At 43.4% G+C, this 24,566-nt stretch overlaps 2 protein-coding genes across 2 annotated transcripts in view; both read right to left on the reverse strand.

Moving 5' to 3' along the window:
* TDRD7 (tudor domain containing 7) overlaps positions 1-16,635 on the reverse strand; it is a gene marked incomplete at both ends in the record, with an annotated part of 73,283 nt that extends 56,648 nt beyond the window's left edge. Inside the window, one exon of the mRNA XM_080708580.1 lies at positions 16,543-16,635. Within this exon, the coding sequence (XP_080564706.1) occupies positions 16,543-16,635 (93 nt within the window). The remainder of the gene's footprint in view (positions 1-16,542) is intronic.
* A 6,916-nt stretch (positions 16,636-23,551) lies between these two features.
* Positions 23,552-24,566, reverse strand: part of CCDC180 (coiled-coil domain containing 180) — a gene marked incomplete at both ends in the record, with an annotated part of 55,789 nt that continues 54,774 nt past the window's right edge. Inside the window, one exon of the mRNA XM_080708926.1 lies at positions 23,552-23,683. Coding sequence (XP_080565052.1) covers positions 23,552-23,683 — 132 coding nt within the window. The remainder of the gene's footprint in view (positions 23,684-24,566) is intronic.

The raw sequence follows: 24,566 nt of genomic DNA on the forward strand, positions 1-24,566 counted from the left end.
AATTTAAATATAGGTTAAAAGTAAAAACAGGAAAAAAGACATGCCATACAAATACTATGACTACATTAATACCAGAATAAAGAATATTATCAGAGAAAAGAGGGACATTAGATGACTAAGGATTTAATTTATCATGAAGGTATAGCAATCCTAAGTGCAGATACACCAAACAAAAAAGTGTTAAGACACACACACACAAAAGAATAAGTTCATATATATGGTTGAACACTTCAAAACTCCTTTCTAAGTAACTGACAGAACCAGAAAACAAATCAGTAAGTATCTAGAAGAGCTAAACACTTCAACCAAAATGACCTAATCAATATTGGCAGCATACTCTACTTCAATAACAGCAGAATGTATATACCCTTTTCAGGAGAACCAAAATATAGTGGAATATTTACCAAATTAGAGTATATTCTGGAACTTAAGACAATATTCAACCAATTTAAAATAATTCATATTATGCAAAGAATATTCTGTGATTAGGACAAGATTAAACTAGTTATCACCAGCAGGTAAATATATGGACAATTCCCATTTATTTTCAAATTTAACAAATAACCAAGTCCCTAAATAACCAAGGGTGAAAAAGAAAGACTCCCCTAACACCTAGAAAAAGAAGTAATAAATATTTCCTTAAATAAATGAAGTCATTATATATAAAATTTTCTGGGTACAACTAAATCATTATTTAAAGGGAAATTTACATCATTATATGTTATGTTAAGAAGGAAGGTTGGAGCCAGATGTGATGTTGCGTGCCTGGAATCCCAGTACCTGGGGGTTGAAATAGGAGGATCACCCATTCAAGACCAGCCTCAGTAACTTAATGAGACTCTCAGCAAACTAACGAGACGCTGTTTCAAAATAATAACATGGGATGTGGGTGTTGCTCAAAGGTAGACTGTTCCTGGGTTTACAACATAGGGGTTCATCAACAAATTAATGGATTACAAAATTATAGGATAAACACACGATGGAATTCTACTCAGCAAAAAAGAAAAACAAAATAATGTCATTTGCAGGAAAATGGACAGACCTGGAAAACATTGTGTTAAATGAGATTATCCATCCACAGAAAGTGAGGGACATGTTTTTTCTCATATGCTGAGAAGTTAGAGAGTAACTGGGATACTAGAGGGACTTCAGATAATGGAGGAGACACTCCAGTGGATCCAGGAAGGTAGTCTAAGTGAAGGGGGTGGGGAGAGGGAGAATCAATAAAGGAATCACTTCTACTAACATTATGTGAAAATACCAGTGTCAATCTCAATACCCTCAATGGGGAAGTGGGGAAACGGGGAGGAAGCCAGGGGAAAGCCCACCAAGTGCTGTGTGCATGAATGTCACTAACACTGTAAACAACATCATGACGTGAGACTATAATGTACCAATAAAGTATTTTAAAAAAGAATGTTCCTGTGTTTTATCTCCAGAAACACACACATGCCAAATCAATGGTTTAACAACCTACCTTAAGGGAGAAGAGAGCAAATTATATCAAAAGGAAAAGGGAGAAAATAAAAATGAGAGCAGAAATCAATATTAAATGATGAAACAGATCAACAATGAAAATAATAAAATAAAATCTAAATCTAAAAATAAAATCTAAACTAATTCTTTAAAAACACAAATAAAATCGAACTTTTAGGAAGATGAATCACAGACAGACAGATAGACATACACACACACACACACACACACACACACACACACACACACACAAAAGCACCAATTAGCATAATGGGATTAAAGGTGAGGCCACCAATACAAATCCTTCAGACATTAAAAAGAGAATATTGTAAACAAGTTATGTCAATAAATTTGATAACTTAAGTGAAATGGATAAATTCATTGAAAGACACAAACTTCAAAGATCACTCAAGATCACCCAAATATACCTCTATCTATTAAGATTTATCAGTTAAAAACCCTCAGGCAAGGAACACTCAAAGCTCAAACTGTGTTACTGGAAGATTCTACCAATTATGGAAAAATTAATACCACTCATATATAAGTCTTCCAGGAAAGAGAGTGAAAGTTATACTTCTGAACTCATTCTATGAGTCCAGAATTATGCTTTATCAAAACCAAAGACAATGTAAAAAAGTACTGACCAATATTCCTCATGAACATAAATACAAAAATCCGTAACACAAAACCACTAGCAAAAAAACCAAAAAACCAACAATAAGTAAATAGGGTTAATAGTTACGATTTAACCTAGGAATGCAAGGTTGGTTCAACATTCATAAGTTAATCAATGTAACTTAATACATCAACAGACTAAAGGAGATTCAACTATATGATCATATAAAAATGATCAAAAATACCTTTGACAAAATTTAAAGTCAATTTCTGTTGAAAGTTCTCAGAAAATAAGAATAAAAGGGAACACTGATAATGTGTGAAAAACCCACAGCTAAGTATAACATCACATGTAACACAAACGAATGAATGATTTTTCCCTAAAATTAGAAACAGATCAATGTTTATGCTTTCCATGCCTACTGATTATCACACTGTAGGTTCTAGCTAGTGCTATAAAGCTGATGTTAAAACTTACTGTAAAAGTATATTAATCAAAATAGTGTGACACTGTCAAAAGGACAATCGTATAGATCAGTGAAACAGAATGATAACCCAGAAATACATTATTATCTAGAATACATAATACATACATGTTAACTGATTTTCAACAAAGGTGCTAAGGAAATTCAATAGAGAAAACTCAACAATTAGTGCTGATACAACTAGTCATCCATATGCAAAAATTAACTTCATACTATACATAAACTTAACTCAAACTTTATCACTTAGGCCAGATATAAAAAAAAGTGAATTCTATACAACTTCTAGAAAAAAATAAACACAGAAGTAGATCTTTGTGACCTTGAATTAGGTAACGTTTTTAGAAATGCAGAAGAACTGAAAACTTGGATCTCATCAAAATTTAAAATTTCTGCTCTTCCAAAAGCTGATTGGAAATTAAAAGATAAACCACAGATTCAGAGACAATATTTTTACAACACATCTGGCAATGATCTGGTAACGATCACATTTAGATACTCGGAGCTCAATAAGAAAATGAAGGACCTAATTAAAAATGTGCAAAAGATAAGCAATATACTTCAGTAAAGATAAAGATGTCAAAAAAAAACCACATGAAAAGATGCTCATCAGCATTAGCCATTAGGGTAATACAAATTAAATCTACGATAAAATGCCACTACACATATATTAGAATAGCTTAGTTAAAAAAGAACCTGAAAATATGAAGTTCTGATAAGAATACAGAGTAAATGGAACTTGCACACATTTCTGGTGGATTTGAAAATGTGTGCTTTGAAAACCTGTCTGGCAGCAATCTAGCGATCCCACTCCTAGGCAAATGCCCAAAAGAAAGGATGACCAATGTCCACAAAACCCTGTACATGCAGATATATAACAGCCTTAGGAGGAGGGGGAAGACTCTCTGAAAAATGCATTTCCTGACTAGTGGAAATCCCATTACTAATGCATAAAAGAACCCCCAAAGTGAGAATGGCTTACAAGAACAGGTCTCATCTCATCTTAGAAGGTAATCAGAGGCTTGGTTTATAGGAAGCCATTATAGGAAAGCCTTCTACCCCTTCTCACCTCAGGAGAAAAAAATTCCATCATTGTCCTGAAATGGCCCCTTCTATTTTCTTTATTTTTGCTCTGAAACAGCTGCTAGAAGGGTTTTTCGCAAACAGGGCACTTGCTTTGCGAGTGGGAGAAGAGCTGGTGAAGTCCACATACACACACTCATGACCTGTCTAGCTGTCACAGAGTATAGCCAAAACTGGGAAGCTGTGCCCATGTTCACTTTGCTAATTCCACCTTCTCTGAATGCATGTCCTTCTTTCAGGCTGTAGACACTGCCAAGACACAGTACAAGTCTTATGGTCCTTACTAATTATCCAATCTTTCCATCCCAAGACTCTTGGTTATCCCTAATGTAGATGCAAGGAATGTATTCACAGTGAATACTTTAAGAAACTAAGAAACTTTAAGTTTGAGAAACTTTAAGAAACTAAGAAAATACTTTAAGAAATAACAGTGCTAATCTATGTGGAGCAGAAGTGTTCATCCTGATTTTTCACTTTCCTGCCCTATCTAACTTCATATCGATCTATCTTCATTTCTTGTCAGCTATCTTTTCTAAATTAATTTCCCAGCCTGACCTGAGACTCATGCCACACAAATATCTCCTACTCTCGCTCTCTCTTTAGTGCACATATTACTACAAATATGGCTCATATTTTCCTATTTCTTTCAATAGTAAAGCTGCTGACAAATAGGTGATATATTTTTATTTGATTGGGGGGGTGGACAAGAGGCTGCAGGTTGCACCTGTGCTCCCTCTTGCTCATACGCTCCAAGTTTAATACCACTGTGTAAAGAGGACTCATTCTGCCAGGACAAGTTCCTTCTCCTGGGCTTTGGTCTCCTTACCTCAGAGGAGGTGGATCAGTATTAGCAGTTCTCATCCCCTCCCCCCATCACCGAGTGATACATGCAGACAGACTGATGTTCACAACTCCCTCGCTCCTCATGCCTTCACACACATGCCCATGCCTCCAACATCTCTGGCCTGGATTAGGGCATCTGCCTCTTAGCTCATCTCTCTGCTTCCACTTCACCTCCTAGAATCTACTCTTCACATCACACACAATAGCCAGAGTGAGACTTCCACTTTTCAAGTCCTATTTATGTCACTCTTCTGCTCAAAACCTTTTTTTTTTTTTTTTTTTTTTTTTGAAACAGGGTCTCCTAAGCCAGGGAGGCTGGCTTCAAACCTGCCTGATCCTCCTGTCTCTGCCTCCCAAGCACAGGGATTACAAGCGTGCGCCACCACACCCAGCTCAAAACCTTTTAATGCTTCTGGTCTTACTCTCAAATAAGCTAAAATCTTTACAGTGCCCAAAGGGCGCTACAGTCTGCGCTCACCACCACTTCTCTGACCTGTAGTGCTTCTTTGATTTCAGTCACTCTACCCCACCCAGCCTGCGCTCCTTGCTTTTCCTCTAATATGCCTGTGACCACCTCACTGCAGGGCCTGCGCACTCTGCCACCCGCTCTACTGGCAAGTCCTTATTCCAGGGGTCCACAGGGGTCGCCACGTCATCTCCCTCATGTATTTGCTCAAAAGTCACTTTCTCAGTGAGGTCTTCCCTGGCCCACCTACAATGAGGAACCTGAGGCCCAAGGTTACTATTTTAGCTCTCCTGTGCTTTCATGGCCAGCACTACATGAGCAGGGCTTTCTTTCAGACAGTTGCTCCTAGCATATAGAGTTGGCTTCTAAAAGCAAACCTTCACTCAGGGAACACTAACAGCAACCTGGAAGTATATTTAGTGACTATCCTTAAAACCTAAAACAGGGACCAGCCATGTTTTGATTGAAAGGTGTGCCATCCAAATCCAAAACAAGTTGCAAAGATTCAATGGGGGCCTCTGACAGTGCCTTTCATTCTTCATTCTTTTCCTTTTCTCTTTCTACACAATTCATCCTGAGTGTCCCATGATACTACTAATATACAAGAAGTGGGACAGGGAGTAGAGGTAAGTAATGACACCTTAATGGAAACAAGATTAGAAGAATTTAGATTAAATGAGCTAATATAATTCTTATATTTCAAAACTGTATTTTATAAATATCAGCTTTTTTCTTTAGCAGACCTAAAAAATGGCTTAAGAAGTGTAATTCTAAAGCATCTTGTTTTGATGTATCCTAGATAAATGCCTGCTACCATTATTGATCCTCCCTGGTGAGTCCCAGAGCTATCCTAGAGCTTTGGGTGCCAAAGGCCTTTTCTGGGGCTAGTCTGGCTCTCCTCTGTGCATTATCTTCTCAACCAGTTCCACCTATACTGTTTTGACTGAGCTTCCTCATTACATTTTTTATGTTATAAATTTAAGTTGTGGACTAGCGCTAGATGCTAAAATAATCTGAAGCATTATTAGGGTAAGTAATTTCTCCTACCTTTATAAATCAGCTGCTCAATTTTGAAGACTCTGAATAGCTCCTTAGAAAATACACTCATGTGGTTGCCCTTCTTGAAGACACTATTTCAGCAACAAGCTGAGACTTTAAAGCCCCAAAATGTCTATACTAAAGGATTTCAGACATCATCTAGGGTAACTGAAGCCCTTCATCTTAGAGAAACAAACTAATCCTCAGAGAGGGAAGGGTTTTATCTAAGATCCTTACCCAGTGATTTCTCATAACGTGTTATCTTTTCTTTCCAGTTACAGTGTACTTATTACCACCTGAATTACTACTCTACCACCCACTGGTTTTTGAAGGAAAGACAATAATTAACATCCTCCAGTGGTAGTATACTTCCTTGGGGTGTTCTTAGGGAACATTTTTTTTTATTCTTAGGACTTCAGGTTCCAAATTATTCATAAAGTTTTCCGTGCATACGATGAATGTGCATGTAAGGGATTTCTATAAACCTTCATACTAAAGACAAAATCCTGAGGTGATAAGAGTGGCTTAGTCAGGAGTTCAGGTCTTAATCCTAGTTCTGCTACAAATTACCTGTGACCTCTGTACTGAGATACTTCGGGTCTCTTTTTTTTTTTTTCATATGCAAGATAAAGAGCTGTGATTCTCAACTTTCCTTGAATTCCTTCAAAACTGAGGTGGAGTCCAAAAATCATGAGTTTCCAGCATGGGTTTGCTTACTTGGGACAAAACTGCACATGCTAAAATGTTAAGATTGCTTTGAAGTCACTCTGGGTATCTTTGGCTTGTTAAAAGTTTTGGCTGGAATATATACATGCTTTCATCTAAAAATTGCAAAATTAGTTACTTTGAATTTATTTGAAAAATAAACTTTAAAAAAATTTGGCTTGCAAATAAAAGTGGAAAGAATAAAACTTTTAAAAGCAGAGGTAGAGGCAGAGTGAGAAAAAAGTAAGTTTGGCATAAATAAAGAAAAATTAATTCACATAAAACCAAAACTAAATTTCACTCCAAGTACCAAGAAACTTCTTTCCCATGAAAGTGTCCAAGATGCAAAACATTTTCTCTATGTCAGATCTCAGTTCTTGCAAACAGCAAGTGGTCAAACACGAAGCACTTAGAGTTGGATTATAAGGTATTTTTCTTTTACATTCATATTAAGAATCTAACTAGCTTATACTAGAGAATTTAAAGGAAAGATCCTTCAAGGAGTTTAAATCTCCTCATCCAAAACACAATCGTTCATTCAGCCATGTTCAATCAGTACATTTAAAAGGGCATTTGCAGGGATTACATTTCACTTCCAATCTACAGGAACTGAAATCTAAAGGCTCTGCCAACTGCTGCCTCACTGTCTCACTGTGTTTAAGAAGCAAAGAGGGAGGCTGTGTGCCACCAAAAGGTCCTGGACCAGGTCACAGGAGATGTGAGTTCCATCCATCTGGCCCTAGGAGCAATTCCCTACAAGCAGCATAGTACTTTGCATATGAATGTCAATTCAGTGGAAACTCTCCACCATGTACCAATTTATACTGTATAGAAAACGTAAAGATCTGTGAGTCTCTGCCCTCAAAAAACTGATATCCAATCATGTAAAACAAGGCCAGTTGGGTGGAAGGAACGCCGTAAGACTATTTATTATATTAGTATGAGGTGAAGGATAAACAGTGGTTATCTTGAAGAAGCCTTGCAGAATATGTTACATATTTCCCTTGGGTACACAGTAAATCAGGCTCAGAGAAATTATTTAATTTATTCATGATCACACAGTAAGCCAAGAAACCTAAATTCCACTTCAGGTCTGCAAAGTCCACACAATTCGTAGAATGCAACACATCCATACACATCGAGGCAGCTCAGGAAGAGAATGGGGAGTTGAGTCGCTTTTTCACTTATGCCACTAAGTCGCTACAGATCTCTAGGCAGAACACTTCTGCAATTTTTCCACCTGCACAACTGGGGTGGGGGGCACAACAGGTGAATGAAGTACTCTAGCAGCAATATTTCGGTTTCGTTTAGTTGGACGGTTATTGGAATCCTTTTGGATTGAGACTTCTGCTAATAGTTACTTCCGTTCCTTGCTCTTTGAAATCATTTGGGAGTGGTCCCTTGACTGTCAGTGGCAGTGTTATCACACCACTGGAGTGGACAAGAGGTGCCGGCTCCAAGTTCCCTTCCAGCCAGCTGAGGCTGACAACCTGACCTACCGGGGGAAGTTGCTGAAACTTAAGAAGACAACTTTCTTGGGGATCCCGTGCTTCCCTCCCCGCTTGGTGCCTGCCACCCACCCGTTGCTCACGGTTGAGAGGAACGGATGGGGTGCGCCCTGCATTTCTTGAGCGGTCTGCACGGGCTCGTCTCGAGAATACTGAGACGCGGTGGCAAGTGCGCGGAGGTGAGAAACCTAAAGCCGCGGTGTAAAAGGCCGGGGTCACACCGCCAGCAGCTCGGACACCGGCTCCGGCCCGGCGCCCCGATAAGGAAACCACTTCCTGGTCAGCATCGCCCGCCCCGTCCACGCCCCCGCTGCCGCACTGCCCCACTGCGACGAGCTTCCGCGGCGGCCGGAGGGTCGCGGCTCCGCTGGACGCCGGCCCCCAGCAGCCGCCCCACCCGAGATTTAAAACACCACGCTCTGGAACTCCAAGCCGGCGCGCCGCGGGCCGGGCACCCGCGGCTGCAGCCCAGAGGCCCCGGCGCTGGAGCCCCGCCGGCCGCGGTCCCACGGCGCCCCAGGTGCGCCGCCCCGTCCCGGACCTCGCCCGGCACCTGTCGCGCCCGGCGGCCGCCGGCCCTGCGCTCACCTCGTCCCGGGGGCCCTCGGCCCGTCCCCGCGACTCCGGGCCGGGTTCCCGCCGCCGTCTCCGCCAGCGCCCCGCCGCGGCCGCCGCCCACTTTCGGTTTCCCACACGGCCGGAGCCGCAGCCGCGGCTCGGGAATCTCCTCACGCCCCGCCCCGCCCCGCTCGGCCCCGCCCCTCGCGGCCCGGGCCCCGCCCCCAGGCCGCCGGCCGCTCTGCGCACGCGCGGCCGCCCGAGGCGCGTCGGCCCACGCCGGCGCCCGCGCGTGGGGGGGGAAACCGACGCCGCCTAGCGGTTTCTGCGCGTGCCCACGCAGGGGCGGCGGGCCGGGGCGGCGCGGGCGCGGGCGCGCCGCTCGGGAGCGCGCGGGGCCCGGGCGGGCGGCGGCGAGGTTCCCCACCGGCACTCCTACTGCGGGCTCAGCCTCCAAACCGGATAGCTCAGCTCCCGGGTTCTTTTCCTCAACATCTGGAGCCTCTGCTTTTTATTCTCCTAGAGCCCGCCTGGTCCGTTCAGATCCCCAGCTCTTCTCAGGCGTCACTCAGGCTCTAAGAGGGTGGCCACCTCCTTCCCTGCGTCCCGTCCCTCCTATTCTGCCTTGTTACCTCTTAGCACCTGCCCGGCATAATGTGTGTTTTTCTTATGTTTTCATATTCGACCATCCTAAAACTGAAGCTGAGTGCAGGGAATTTTGCTTGCTTTCCTGACCTATTTATTCCCAGAGACTAGGATGCAAACAGAACCTGTTAAGACTATGCCTCCTAGAAATAGAATAAGGAATGGGTATAAGTTCTGGTGCCTGGCACACATGCTAAGCATTGAATAAATATTTGTCAAATTTATTCGTTTCTTCTCAAATTATTGAATACCTAGTATTTATACACTGATTTCTTCTGCACATGAATTTCACTAACATTTATCGATCACCTGTTTTGCGTTCCTTCAACCAACGTTGAACACTTTATCCTATATGTTTTTACTGGGTCTGGTACCTATTAACCAGTATTTTTTTTTAACAACTTGAGGTATAATTGACATACAGTAAGCTCTCATGTTTAAAATATACAATTTGAAAAGTTTGACATGTAAATAACTATGAGCCTATCACTGAAATCGAAACAGCATATTGTTGCCCCCAAAGTTTTCTCATGCTCCTTTGTAATCCTTGCCTTCTCCTCTCCCTTCCTGTCCCTACCCTCCAATTGTTCATGTTTTCTGTTGCTATAGATTTGTTTTATCTAGAGTTTCATATACATTACATACTGTCTTTCAGGGAGAGGGGCTCGCTTCTCAGCACGTTTCTGTTGAGATTCGTCTGTGTGACTGCATAGACCAATAGTTTATGTCTTTATTGCTCATTAGCATCCATTGTGTGGCTGTACCAAACCTTCCACGTGATCCAGCAGTTCCACTCCCAGATATTTACCCAAGAGAAAGGAAAACATTTATCCACAAAGACATGACAATTATGTCGCAATACCTTCCAATGGAAACAACACACATACCCTTCGACAGGTGAATGGACAATTAACCAGTATATATTGAACATTTGCGGCTAAATAACAAGACTTTATGGACTGCTGATAAGCCTGTGCTTAAAGAGCTTTCAATTTGGTGAAAAGATATAAGAGGCAATGAATTAATTGGAAGTAGATCATGAGAAGCCTGATATCCCATACTCCAGGAGTTTGGACTTCTTCCCAACGGCATTGGGGAGCTGTTCTAAGGCTTTGAATAGGGGTCTTCTTTGAACACTGTTCTCTTTCATACTCTCACATCTGGCTTCTGACTTCAGACTGCCTAAACATCTCTCTGTGAAACTTTTCTGCATCCCTTCTGTTCTATTTCAGTGTATTTTATATCTCTTTCTCCTCTCTCCCCTCCAATCTATTCCAAACTTTGCAGTGGATTTTTGTTGTTGGTTTTTAGAACTGGGGGTTGAACTCAGAGGCATTCTACCTCCAAGCTACATTCCCAGCCCTATTTTTTTATCCTTTATTTTGAAACAGGGTCTCACTAAGTTGCAGAGGGCCTCACTAAGTAGCTGAGGCTAGCGGAGAACCTGCGATTCTCCTGTCTCAGCCTGCCAAGTACTGGGCTTACGAGCATGCACCACCACACCCAGCTTGCAGTGAATTTAATAGCCTTAAAAGACAGCCAGCCCCCCAATGGGCTCTGCAGTACTCATTGCATCCTCAGGCTCCACATTAAAGTGGGGATGTTGTAAATTGCAGCTGTGAATTGAAAGAGTGCCAATGGGGATAGGAAATTAGGAAACATTTAAGAGTTCAGTATACAAAACAAATCATAAAATGATGTGAGTTGATCCCAAGTCTTAGATCTTTTTTCCTTGCTAAGGCTTTCAATGTTTGGACGATCCTTTATACAAAGAAAAAGTGATTATCTGAAGCTAGTTAAAAAAAAAAAACTTTCGTGATGAATACTTTCTATAAATACGTTAAGTGTACATTTTGATGAGTTTAACAAATGTATTTAATCACGTATCCACCACCACAATCAAGATATGGAACTAGTTTGTCATTCCAAGAAGTTTTCCCGTGCCCTCTACAGTATTTTCCTCTCCTGGCAGCCACTGATCTAATTTCTCTCACCATAGCTTTGTTTTTTGTAGAATGCATAAACGGAATTGTATAGTAGGTAGTCCTTCATTTCTGGCTTCTTTCAATTAGCAAAGCACTTCTGAGAAACAGCCATGTTGTTTTACTGATCGGTATTTGGGTTCTTTTCAGTGCTTTGAAGTATGCCATTATATGGTCATGTCACAATTTGTTTATCTCTTCACATTTGATGTCCATTTGTGTTGTTTATAGCTTGGGGCTATTATGAATAAAGCTCGTATTAAAAACCACATTCAGGTTTTTGTGTTAGGAGTAGGATTTACTTTGGAGGAGAATTTCAGGTTATAGGATAACTGTGCACTTTATTTCACTAGAAACTGTTTCTAAAGGGGATGCACAATTGTGGACTCTCACTTCTGTCCACTCCCTCCCCCTTCCCACAATGTATAAGAGTTCCAGTTACTCCAAATCCTCCAACATTTAGTATTGTCAAACTTATCAGAAAGTTCTCAGAAGTCCCTGGCCAACTGACCTTTATGCAGGGCAGGTTAAGATGATGTGTTCATTTTTACATTTATTTATTTATTTAGAAATTTATTTATCTACTTTTTTATTTATTTTTGCCAACTAGCCAAGGCCCAGAGAGTTCAAGAATTCACCCCTGTGCCCTAGACATAAAGACTCTCTGGAGAGCTAAGGGATATTGGGCTCAGTGGTTCTTTCCCTTTTGTGGGGAAGAAGTAGGAATATATGAAAGCAACACATAGCTACAAAATATAACATGTGACAAACTGCCTTTGGAAGCCGGGCCTGGTGGTGCACACTTGTAATCCCAGCATTTGGGAGGCTGAGACAGGAGGATCACAGTTTGAGGACAGCCTCAGCTGTTTAGTGAGGCTCTTTACAACTCGGTGAGACCCTGTTTCGAAATAAAGAATAGGCCTGGGGGTGTAGCTTGGAGGTAGAGAGGTAGAATGCTCCTAGGTTCCATACCCAGTACTACAAAAAAAAAAATAATAATCTGCTTTTGGGGTTTTCAAATGGACAGAGCTCAGGACAGTTTTAAAAATGGACAGAACTCAGGTCAAAGGAATTCTCCCTCAGCAAACAGCCAAGCTCATCTTTAGACAATAGGGGCAGGGCCAGGAGCACGTGTATCTTTTAGGAGAAGCAGGCATACATTTCCCACCCCCAAGGCTGTAGGGAGTCCTTGGTGCTCTGCTTAGGTGGCTTTTGGGGGTAGGCAGGGTGGATGGACAGAGGCTGGCAGGTCATCTGTGCCTGTCCTGAGACTTTCACAGGAGTGAGGTTATCATGAAAAGGGAGGGCAAATCAAGGCCCAGGTATGGGAAGGAAGATGATCCTGTTGCCAGCTTATCTGGGCTAAGAAAAGTGGAAATCTTTCCAGTGTGAAACCTCCATCTAAAGCCCTTTCTGCATTTCTGCCCACACCTGAGGAGCCTGCTCATTTGGAGAGAGCCACATTGGATGTAAATCACCAAGATACCCATGCAAGGCAGACAGCCCGAGCTATTGGCTGAGAGAACTCTGTCCTCCCCTTCTTCTAGTTCAGCAAGCACCATTTAGAATAAAGAGGAAGCCGGGCATGGTGGCGCACGGTTGTAATCCCAATACTTGGGAAGCTGAGACAGGAGGATTGCGGTTTGTGGACAACCTCAGCTACCTAGCGAGGCCTTCTGCAGCTTAGTGAGACCCTGTTTCAAAGTAAAGAATAAAAAACAATGCCGGGAATGTAGCTCAGAGGTAGAATGCCCCTGGGTCCCACCCCTAGTATTGAAAAAATAAAGAAAAGAAAAAAAAGAAGAAGGAGGAGACACTAGCCATGTTCCAGGAGCATATCCATAGCCCTCTTTTCCCCCTCACATGATAGAGTTTTTAGTCTTTGCAATACAGCCCAAGAATGATACCCCTCATCCTCTCAGAGTCTCAGCCTTTACAGCTATCAGGAAATGTTGCAAAGATTCCTCCCCAAATTTAAACTTGACAGCCCTCTAGTTGCTGCCATCTCACGTCTTATCCACGTCTATCTGTTTCTTCTCTATCTTGTCTCCAAAGAGAAAACCCAAACCCAAATTCTCACTTGTGTCACTTTCTGTGCCACCAACCCCAGGGACTATTTGTGTCATTCTTTGGTGTTTGGCATAGTTCTTTCAAGAATCCTTCCTTGAAGCCTCTTCCTCAGAATCGTTGCTCCTTTAGCTGAGATTTTAGAGCACTTTATTATATCTCCAGTGGAAACACAGCAGCGGATTCTATATCTCAGCTCCCTAGTGAACAGCTTGAAAAGAGTTCACATTCTTTCCATCTTTATTCTCTGAGTTATTCAATTGCAAATCATTTTAGCAATATTCCTTTTTAACCTTCAACAACATGTTCAAAGTTATCCTGAATACAGATGAAACCCAGTCCCATAGGCACTTTCACTTACATAAAGTCAGGAAAAAAAATAGATCCTTGACAAAAGAAATCTTTGGGCAGATCTGCCTTTGGTTAATGATTAACATTGTGATCGCCCCTTCTCCCATCAGTTGTTGCTTCACCAATAAATGCAGAGAAAATTCTAGACAACTGCATTTGTTTTTACTGAGTAAGGAAAAAAAAAAAAAAACCCAAAACAAAACAAAACAAAAACAAAAGGGAGAGATTGCCAGAGCCCTGCTAAAGTCCAGGCCCTGGTAAAGCTACTGGTGTGCTGATCGAGCAAAATCCCCTAATCTGCCTACAAAGGTCTCCAAGGTGAGTCAGCGAAAAGGGGCTAATCCCCAGAAGGGACTGATTGCCAAGGCTTTAGAGGCCACACCGCCACCCAGCAGTGGAAAACAGAGGATAACGAAAGCTTAAAGCGACATTGCATGGACAAAGGTCGCAGAACCAATGAGGAGGGTTTTGGCTAGTTTGCAAGTGGTGGGTCACTCATACAGCTCAGCCCTAAAGAGGGTCCCAGAATGAGAATGATTCCAAGGATGTGGATATTAAAAGCTGGTAGGTGACTGAGAGGTCAAGCCATTGGGTGTGGCGTGGAGGGGGCATAACTAGTACTTTAAGCAAGACAATCAACCACAGTATTGCTGATTCTGTAACGGTCAATAATCCCACTGCTACAAAATGTACACTGCATAGTTGCTGAGGATGGAAGGGGAGGCAGGTGCATATGAGGTGCTGAGTACAGGTTTACTGGCTCTGAAATAGAAGAATAAGATAGTATTCAAGGAGTGTGGAATTGGTTTAGGAGTGCCTGATACAGGCAGGATCCCTACTCCTTAGCTATTTGACCTTGAATGAGTCACTTTGGCATTGGTATTTTAAATTTGGAGGTTGTACTGAACCCCAGAGCCCTTTGCCTCTGGTTCTAGCCTTAGATTCCCTTTATGATGGCTAATTTAACTCAGTAAATAGCAAAAGATTCTCATGGGGCTGTTTGCCCAATTCCTATTCATCTGTGATGCTTCAGGGAGCAGTATCTGCCCCTAGGGTGCTCTGGGCAAACGGTGAAGTTATTTTCGGTTGTCACAATGATCAGGACTTCTTCCTGGCATTTAGGGGGTCAGAGCCTAAAGGTTTATTGTCCTTCCCCCCAACACTAGAGAAGTTTCCCTTGTCCCAACCAACATGTAAATGCCTTACCAGCCCTATAGGTAGATGATAGATCTTTGTTTTATATGTAAACACACAAAAATTTTTTTTGTAATTTTACTCTACAGTGAATTGTCTTGGGGTTTTTTTTTCCCTGTGAATTTCTTTTCAGGATAGTAAATGAGGGGATTACAAAATATCTGCCTTAAGGGCTGGGGAGATTCTGGGTCATATAGGGTTATGACTACTGCTGCAAAAATTCCCTAACAGCCAACTCCACCCAGAGAGAATCTGAGCAAGGCATTCCAGTTTATACCAATAGGCATGGGCAAACACATACTTATCTATAGAAATCTGCACTAACCCACTGCAAATTTACCTTAGTTGCTCTACCCCTCCCACCAGTTGAGGAAGCTAAACTCCTGACACTATCACATTGGAAGTTAGAATTTCACTATGTAGATTTGAAGGGCGAGACAGACACAAAGTCCGTAACACTGACAGTTGTTAAGACAGAGCCTTGACCTTTACTTAGTCTCTCTATATCCATCATTCTTATTTTGGAGTGTGTGTGGGGGGCTTTTCCTGGAGTTTGAGTAGCCCAAAATTCCATCTTCCCCATTGTAAGAGAGAATCTCTCTCATTTCCTCCCCTCTTCTCTCCCCTCACCCTCCTCTTTCTCATTTAAAACAGGAGCGCTTGCTTTGAGCAACTTCTTCAAAACAGGATGTCCTATGTTTTGCACTTCTAACTCCTGGGGGGTAGCTTTTAAGAAGTGCTAGCAAGCTTCTGGCCAGACCATGACACAGGAGCAGACTTCCTCCAGGAAAGTGGCTCTTAATTTAAGAGGAAGCCAGGCTTGGCACCCACGCCTATAATCCCAGGACTTAGAAGGCTGAGAAAGGAGGATGGCAGGTTTGAGACCAGCACCAGGTTTAGAGAGACCCTGTTTCAAAATAAAAAGGGCTGGGAGTGTAGCTGGGAGGTAGAATGGCCCTGAGTTCAATTCCCAGTATCTCTCCCCCAGAAATCTGAGAGTAGAACACCAAAGGCTACTATGCCTTCACCCTCCCTTTGTACAGAGCAGGCTCCTGAACATGTGTTGGAAAGTTGAACTGTAAACTGGCTTATAAATATCACTGCAATTATGGAAGCTCTCTTTACAAAGCAATATAGGTATTTGAAGAACCTCTGACCTAATGACCTCAGTACTCCAGTTCTTGGCACATATAGGTTTATAATTACTACTTACTATGAATGAATAAATGAATGAAGGCTCAAGTCCATCCACCTTCTATTCTGCTTGCTAGCTCTTTGTAAACCAGACAAATGAAATAAAGGACTTTAAAAAAAGAAATTTGTACAAAAAGCATAACGACAGAGTAAACTTTTTTTTTTTCCTATTAGCAAAACCTCTGTGAAGAGTCATACACCCACAGTCCATGTTAGCCAACATTTTCCACCAAGTCTGAGTACCAGTTGTGGAGTGATATCTTAATCAGTTTGCGATGCTATCACATAGCACCATGGGCTGGGTGGCTTATAAATAACAGAAATTGATTTCTCACAGTCCTGGAGGCTGGAAGTCCAAGATCGGGTTGCCAGCATGGCCGGGTTCTGGTGAGGGCCCTCTTCTGGGGCGCAGACTGCTGACTTCGCATCGTAATCTCGCATGGCCTTCGCCTGGTACCCTCACATAGTGGCAAGTGTGCTAGAGAGCTCTCTGAGGTCCCTTTTATAAAAGCACGAATCCCATTCATGATGACTCCACCCTCATGACCCAGGTCATCCCCCAGAGGCTCCACCTCCTAGTGCCACCACACTGGGGTATGTAAATTGGAGGGGCAGGACACAAATAAGCAGCCCACAACAACTGACAGTTGTTCAGACAGAGCCTTGACCTTTTCTTTGTCACTCTATCGCCATACAATTTCCTCTTTTAGATAGCTCTCCCAAAGTTTCCAGTCAGTTCTTCCTGTCTCCTCCCTTCATGATCTCCTCTAGGGAGGCACCTCCTTCACCACCGAGCCTGGTGGGACAGGCGGGAGGAATGTGACTGGTAGCACTCTAGATGCTGGACATCAACAGTCCACAACCAGGCAGAGTCCTTCTGGACTGCTTCCCGTGCATGGACTCTGTGCACGGACCATCTCTGTACCCACGCAGACATCCCTCTGGTGTGTGAGCCTGGTGCTTATGGGGCAGGCAGCTCTGAGCTCTCCCTCTCTGGAGTATTTACCTTCTATTCCTTGGCTAAAGAGAAACAGAATCCTCCCTATGGAGAGGGGCTTGCTAGATATTTGGAGAGAATTGTCACAGCCTTCTTCGTGTTCATTTTTAGCTAAACGTCCCACTTCAAGCATGCTTTAATTAGTCTTTCTTGAAAGTGGTACCTAGGATAGGCTTCTAAACTCAAACTGGTCATTTCCTTGCAAATAAGATCCATCTGGAAGGTACTGGTAACAGTCAGGCGATGGCTAAACATTCTCAATAGCAGAATTGATAACTGCTCTTGGTGGGGCTCTCCCCTTGGGATTAAGTTGATGATTCCTATTTCTTGTCCTGTCCCAAGCCTGACCCAACAATGTCTGAGAAGGCCAAGCAGCATTTGAAATTCTAAGGCTTGTTGATTGGAACTTTGACATGTTACATAAGCCTTATTGCTACAAAGCTGAGATAGATGATAGGTATGTAGATTTTTTTTTTTTTTGGTACTTAGGATTGAACCTGGAGGCATACAACCTATGACCTATAGCCCCAGACCTATTTTATTACTCACTAGGTTGCTGAAAGCCTCGCTAAGTTTTGTGCAACATTGCTAAGCAACCTGTTTAGGACTGTAGTCCTGACTACACAGAAGTCAGGCTAGTGTTCACCAAGCTGGTGTCCTTGGACTTATTCTAGGAGTCTGAGAGTTCACCACAAGAATGTAAACTATTTGCATTTTCATGTACATAATTATTTCAATAAATGCGACCGGGTTTTGGATTTTCTGGAGGATTACTTAATTTAAAAAGTATGCTAGTTCGGTGCTACAATTTGCTTCTATGTTTATGATGACAAAACTTCAAATACTTACCTAAAATAATAATATTTCAATTTTAATATGAAAGTAAGCATGTCTGGCTCTCCTTGAGTTAGTAATTTGGTATATCCTAATGTCAGAATTATAAGTCTTTCAGTTGCAGTGTGTGTGTGTGTGTGTATGTGTGTGTATGTGTTGCTGGGGATAGGATGCAGGGACACACATGCTAAGTAAAGCCTTTACCACTGAGCTTCACCCTCAGCCTCAGCTTCACCCTCAGCAAGTGCATTTTTGCTTATGATGAAATATTTTACCAGTGATGAAGGGAAAATTTCCCCTTTGCACTGACAGTTCATAGTTGAAGGCATATTCGTGAAAAAAAATCCACATTAAATTTTAAAGTCATTTAATCTATTAAACATCACCATAGATATGTCATAAGTGATAACTCCACAAGGAAACAACATAGTCATTTGTAATGAGTTAAGGACAGAGGCAGAATTAATGTTTCTAAAAAGAATATATCAATGATGTATGTACACCAAGAGAAGCCCAAATAATGACCCAGTATATAGTATAAATGACAGGTTTGTAGCACAAAGACATACTAAGAATTTTAAGAGAGAAAACAGTGAGAAAATTAAGCAACCACATGGCCCTATGATAATATAAACACAAACAGTTCAAAACTAGTAGAAGTGAAGCAATGCTCATTTTCACAAGGAGCTGTAATCTAACAATTCTATTCTCTATGTATGACTTTTTTTTTTTTTTTGTACTGCGGATGGGCCTCAAAGGTGTTCTACCTCCAAGCTACACCCCTAGCCCTACTTTTTTATTCTTTATTTTGAAACAGGGTCTTACTAAGTTGCAAAGGGCCTCCCTAAGTAGCTGAGGCGGGCTATGAACCCAGATCCTCCAGTCTCAGCCTTCCAAGTACTGGGATTACAAGTGTGTGCCACCACGCCCGGCTCATGTGGCACTTTAAATAGTTAATTGAAAATAAGTGAGCCGGGCATGGTGGTGCATGCTTGTAATCCCAGCATTTGGGACGCTGAGACTGGAGGATCAAGGTTCGCAGACAGCCTCAGCTACTTAGTGAGACCCTCTGCAACTCAGTGAGACCTGGTTTCAAAATAAAGAATAAAAAATAGGGCAGGGGGTGTAGCTTAGAGGTCGAATGCCCCTGGGTTCCATCCCCAGACCCGCAAAAAAAAAAAAAAAAAAAAAAAGTGGATAGTAAACAGTAAAGATTTTTTCAGGGTATTTTTCAGTGATGTATTTTGGGGTGTGTTATGGAATTGATTAATTCATCAAACTATTAACATTATGATAACAAATTAAACCGTTCACACCAAAATTTATATGTGCATGCTCACAATAGCACAATTTATATAGCCAAAGATGAAAATAATCCCAAATGTCCATCAACTGATGAAATGCAGACTATCCATACAGCAGCCTATCACCAGTCATGAAGAAACAGCGAGAGCACCATCATGGGAGATGGCGGGCGGGAAGCTCCATGAGGATATCTGTCCACTTCGGCAACTATTACTGACAGTAACTTTTGAAATAACTTATTTTTTGAGCTCTGGAGTTTTTCTGACAACATCTGCAGCATCCAAGGAAGGACTTGATTTAAAAAAAAAAAAAAAGGCCGGCAAAGTGTGTGCATCACAGTCTTTGGGATGGTATAGCTATGGTCCTCCGTTACCATCGTCTGTGCCAGGCAGCCTCAGGGACAGCAACCCTCAGTCCTGGTGTGACTTTCTAGAGCTAGGACAGGCAATAAGCAACTCATCCTCCAAGTATTGGGTTGTGTGTTCTGAGTGCTGACTCTGCCTTTGATTGCTGAGGGGCCAGTGCAGAGGCTGACAGCACTTGTTCCTCCCAACTCCCACTCCATTGCCCTTGAGAATCAGGCATTTAAGAAAATCTTTGTCAGGTCATAGTGGTTGACTTCAGAGAAAATACAACAGAAACTTCAGTGACCGCACACAATCAGTAATACACATCTTGCAAAAATAGTTTGGAAAAGTCACAAATGGATAGCCCTATTCTCTATGATACCACAATGGTAGGTACATGACATTATGCATTTGTCAAAGCCCATAGGACTATACACTACAAAGAGTGAATCCTAATGCAACTATAGACTAGTTATTTATAACATATCAATATTAAGGCATTGATTTTTAACAAATAAACCACAAATGCAAGATATTAACAGTAGAGTAAACTGTGTGTGTGGGGGGGTGAGTGGGAGGTCTGTACTTTCTGCTCAGTTTTGCTATAAACCTGAAATGCACCAAGAAATGGAGTATTTTTAAAAATGCAATATTTAAAAAAAGGTAAATGAAGCTGAATATGATGGCACACACTTGTAATCTCCGTACTTGGGAGACAGACAGGAGGATCGCAGGTTCGAAGGTAGCCTCAACAACATAGTGAGGCTCTTAGCAACCTAGTAAGCCCCTGTTTCAAACAAAAGCAAAAAAAAAAAAATAGGGCTGGGGGTGTGTCTTAGGGGCAGAACATCTCTGGGTTCAATCCCCAGTAACACACGCACGCGTGTGCGCGCGCGCACACACACACACACACACACACACACACACACACACACACAATGAGATAATATTGGAAGAAGAACATATCACATGGTGTCTATTTCCCAATAATATAATTAAAATATCTGAGCCTAGATAACTTAAAAAGAACAGAAGTTTATTTAGCTCACAGTTTTGAAGGCTAAGAGTCAAAATAGCATGATACTGGCTCTTGTGAGGTCCTTCCTGGTTGTATCACCTAAGGGAAGATGGCCTCATGGTGGAAACTCATGTAAGCAGGATGGATCACACAAGGTAGGAACCCAGAGAGAGGGAATGGGACTAACTGGAGTCCTACAAAAACTACATTAGTTCCTTCTGAGGGCACCCACCCAGTGACCTAAGAACCTTGGGCTAGGTTCCACCTCTTAAAGATCTTATGTTTCCCTGTCTCTACACTGAGCGTCAAGCTTCTAACACATGAATGGCCGGGAGAAACTCTAAACCATATGCAAACCACAGCACACAGTAAGCCAATCCCAGTTTATTCATTTTGTCTTTGGTTTACTGAAATTATTTCTATCAGTATCATTTTTTATTATTGACTAGATGTTTATGTCTCCCCCCAAATATTGATGTTGAAACCTTGTCCCAGTGTGGTATTTAGAGATAGAGCCTTTTGGATGGAAGGTCCTGAGGATGAAGCCCTCCCAAATGGGATGTGCTCTTCCATGTGAAGACAGCAAGAAGATGGCTGTCTACGAACCAGAAGTGAGTACTCGCTGAATCTGCCAGTACTTGGATATAAGACTTTCCAGCTTTCAGAACTATAAGAAATGTTTCAGGTGTTTCTAAGCCATCTAATTTCTGGTATGAAGGAGAGGAGAAACACAGGAAAGGACAAATAAAATGGAATAGACAGCTCCATTTTGTCATTAAAACTTGAAAATTATAATAGACTGAATACTTGTGTACCTCTAAAGTCCTGTGTTGAAATTCTAATTCCCAAAGTTCTGGTATTACAAGGTGGGACCATTGGGAGTAGATAACATATGAATGGGATTAGTGACCTTTTTTTTTTCTTTTTCTTTTTTGCAGGTCTGGAGATGGAACCCAGAAGCATTTGACCGAACTATACCCCCTGCCCTATATTTTATTCTTTATTTTGAAACAGGGTCTCACTGAGTTGTGGAGGGCTGTCTACGAACCGCGATCCTCTGGTCTCAGCCTCCCGAATGCTGGGATTACAAGTGTGCGCCAATGACCTTTTAAGAGGGACCCCAGAGAGCTCTGCCCTCCTCCTTCAGCTCTCTGAGGATACAGGGAGCAGCTGGCAGTCTGCAGCCCAGTGGAAGGACCTCATCAAAACCAGCCCAAGCTAAGACAGGAGTAGCATCCTGTCACTTTCACCATAGTCTGTAGGTCAGAAGCAAGAGTCACTAACCACTTTGCAGGAATGTGCATATCAGGAGGTAGAGATCACTGCACGCTGTGGGAGATACAGCCCACACACGGGTGGGATGAGGCACCTGGGTCTGTTTCCAAACATAGTGGGAAGGCATCAGAAAGTTGATGCCACTAGCTGGCCATATATAAATTTCTTTTCATTTCAGTTCTCCCATAGCACCCAACAGAAAGTGATGCCCAGAGGGGAAATTACTTTTCAAATGTCACACGGGCAGAATCCAGGTAGGTTCTCAGTTGGATTCCATGCTGCCTCCAGCCCTTACACGTTTTGCATTTCTAAGTCTACACCATGATGCTAGCCCATGCATTTTATAAGAATAATCTCATATATACCTGATGGTGTCCCTAGGAAGCCAATGCTGGTATGATCCCCATTGTGCAGGTTGGGAGGCCGAGACAAAGAACTGAAGAGAGAAAGGTGTTCTGAACCCAGCTTGCATGCACATGGGTCTTCCTGGTGAAGGGGAAACAGTTATGGTTAAGGACATGTCACGGGGGAGGAGGGTGAGCAGTCACCAGGTCAGAGAGGCCTTTGGGTAGGTCTTATTGAAGAAAGGGGCCCAGGTGATGGAACCTTGAAAAAGTGTCCCCCCTTCCTTGGCGACAGACCCCCCACAGAACTTAGAACTCAGGTAATGAGACACACATTCCAAAGCCAGCTTCCCATGCCGCTCACTTGGCTAGACATGCTTAGGTCACCAAGATGTTTCCCTGTTGTATCCATTTTCCAAGGCTCTGGCCCCCGGAAAGCCCAGAGTCCATTGCTGCAGACCTTGGCTTGGCCCACATCCCTGGTGCTGCTGGCCATTTGGCAGAAGGAACCTCAAGGATACACAGGCAGGTCCATCCCGGCAGGCTGCATCTTTGGTTCTGCGTGTGTGTGTGTGTGTGTGTGTGTGTGTGTGTGTGTAGGTAGGTACGTGGGGGAGGCAGGGGATGCCAACTGGGCCTTCCTGGCCAGGAGGAGGTTGTCAGGCGTCGGACCCCTGGTGGGCCTGTCATGTTCATGGCCCAGGGTCATGGCCAGCAGTCAGGAAGGTACATGCTGGGTGCAGCATATCTCCCCAGAGGCTTATCCTGGGCTCTGAGCCTTCCCCCATTTCTTCTCTAGTTGAAAGTCCCATCTGGACCTGATCTGGGGATATCAGGATTCTGATAGAGGCATCCCCCAGCAGTGATGGCCAGGTGGGTACCTGACACCTTCTAGCTGGGCGGCTGGGCACTGTCTCTGCAAAGCTCCACTCAGGAGGACTGAAAAGTGAAGTGCCAAGCATGCATGCTCTTAGATTATTCCCTTTGATGTCCCCGTGTCTGTTTTGAGTGACAGATTCCTGCCATCCGCCATCCCTGCTAACCATCTGGACATCCCCTTTCACCTCTGCCTGCCTTGTTGGACATGCATTCCACATGGGCAGGGACGAAACTGTGTCCTGGTCACTGATGAAGCTCTAGTGCTCGGCCCAGAGCAGGGGTGGACGATAGCTAGATAGAGAAGGGTTTGCATTGATGAGACTTTATTGGGGTGGGAGGAGGGCATCACTGGAACAGGCTGTGGATGGTGTGCAGGGAGCGCTTCCAGCTGTTCTTCCAGCGCTGAGCCTCCTCCATCTGCATCATACTGTCATCCTGGATCTTCTTCAGCTCCTCCTCAAACAAAGCTAAATATTTCTGGGAGGAAAATAGTAGGAAGGGAGGAGACTGCAACCTGGCTCTTGACCTCCCGCAGGCATTGGCAAGAGTTCCTTAAGTCGTTTTGTAGAAGTTCGCCCAACCACCCATCCAGCAGGCCTGGTTGCTTTCCCCATTTTACAAATGAGAAGACTGAAGCGCAGGGCCTCGCCCGGGGTCACCAGCTAGAAAGCAGCTGAGCAGGGACTGAGACCCCTGCCTCTCTGACTCTGGGTCCTGCACCTTTCTGACCTCTGTTCCGGTGCCTCCCTCTGTCCTGGTGCCTCCCTACAGCTCAGGGGTCTTGACTTGCCCAGGAGGCTGAACCCTCTGGGCGTCCAGCCCTCACTGATCTCAGAGTTGCTCCTCTGTCTGGGGCTTCTGGGGGCAGCTGAAGAAGCACCAGCACCGGGTACTTCAGACCCTCCCAGGCCTGGGTTGGGTGGATCTCTGGGCCAGACAGACGTGTTTCTCTCTGGGCATCAGGACCAAATGGCCATGGATCTTCAGAACTGAGAGATGCATCTCAGGTGACTCCTGGGCACAACCTCCCCAACAGGCCAGCCCCATAGGGTCTAACAGGCACTGGGATCAAATCCAGGCTTGGCCACTCTGTGGTGGCCTGGAAGAACAAGTGTCTTTAGGCTTCAGTGTCAGTGAAATGTGGACAATAAACCTCAGGGATTCCTAGGAGGATTCAGTGAGATGCCCCATGGCAGGAAGAGCATGCACGAGTAAGTACTCCAAGGCTGCTAGCACTTCTGCTTCCATGTCTCCACTGCAAACCCAGCTACCATGGCCCCCATGCCTGTCTGCCACATTCCCTGCTGACTCTACCATCCCTCTGCAAAGTCTCCTTACACCCACCCACCGGAAGTGAGAT

Source organism: Muscardinus avellanarius, assembly GCF_963383645.1.
Source record: "Muscardinus avellanarius genome assembly, chromosome: 13".
NCBI classification, from domain to species: Eukaryota; Metazoa; Chordata; class Mammalia; order Rodentia; family Gliridae; genus Muscardinus; species Muscardinus avellanarius.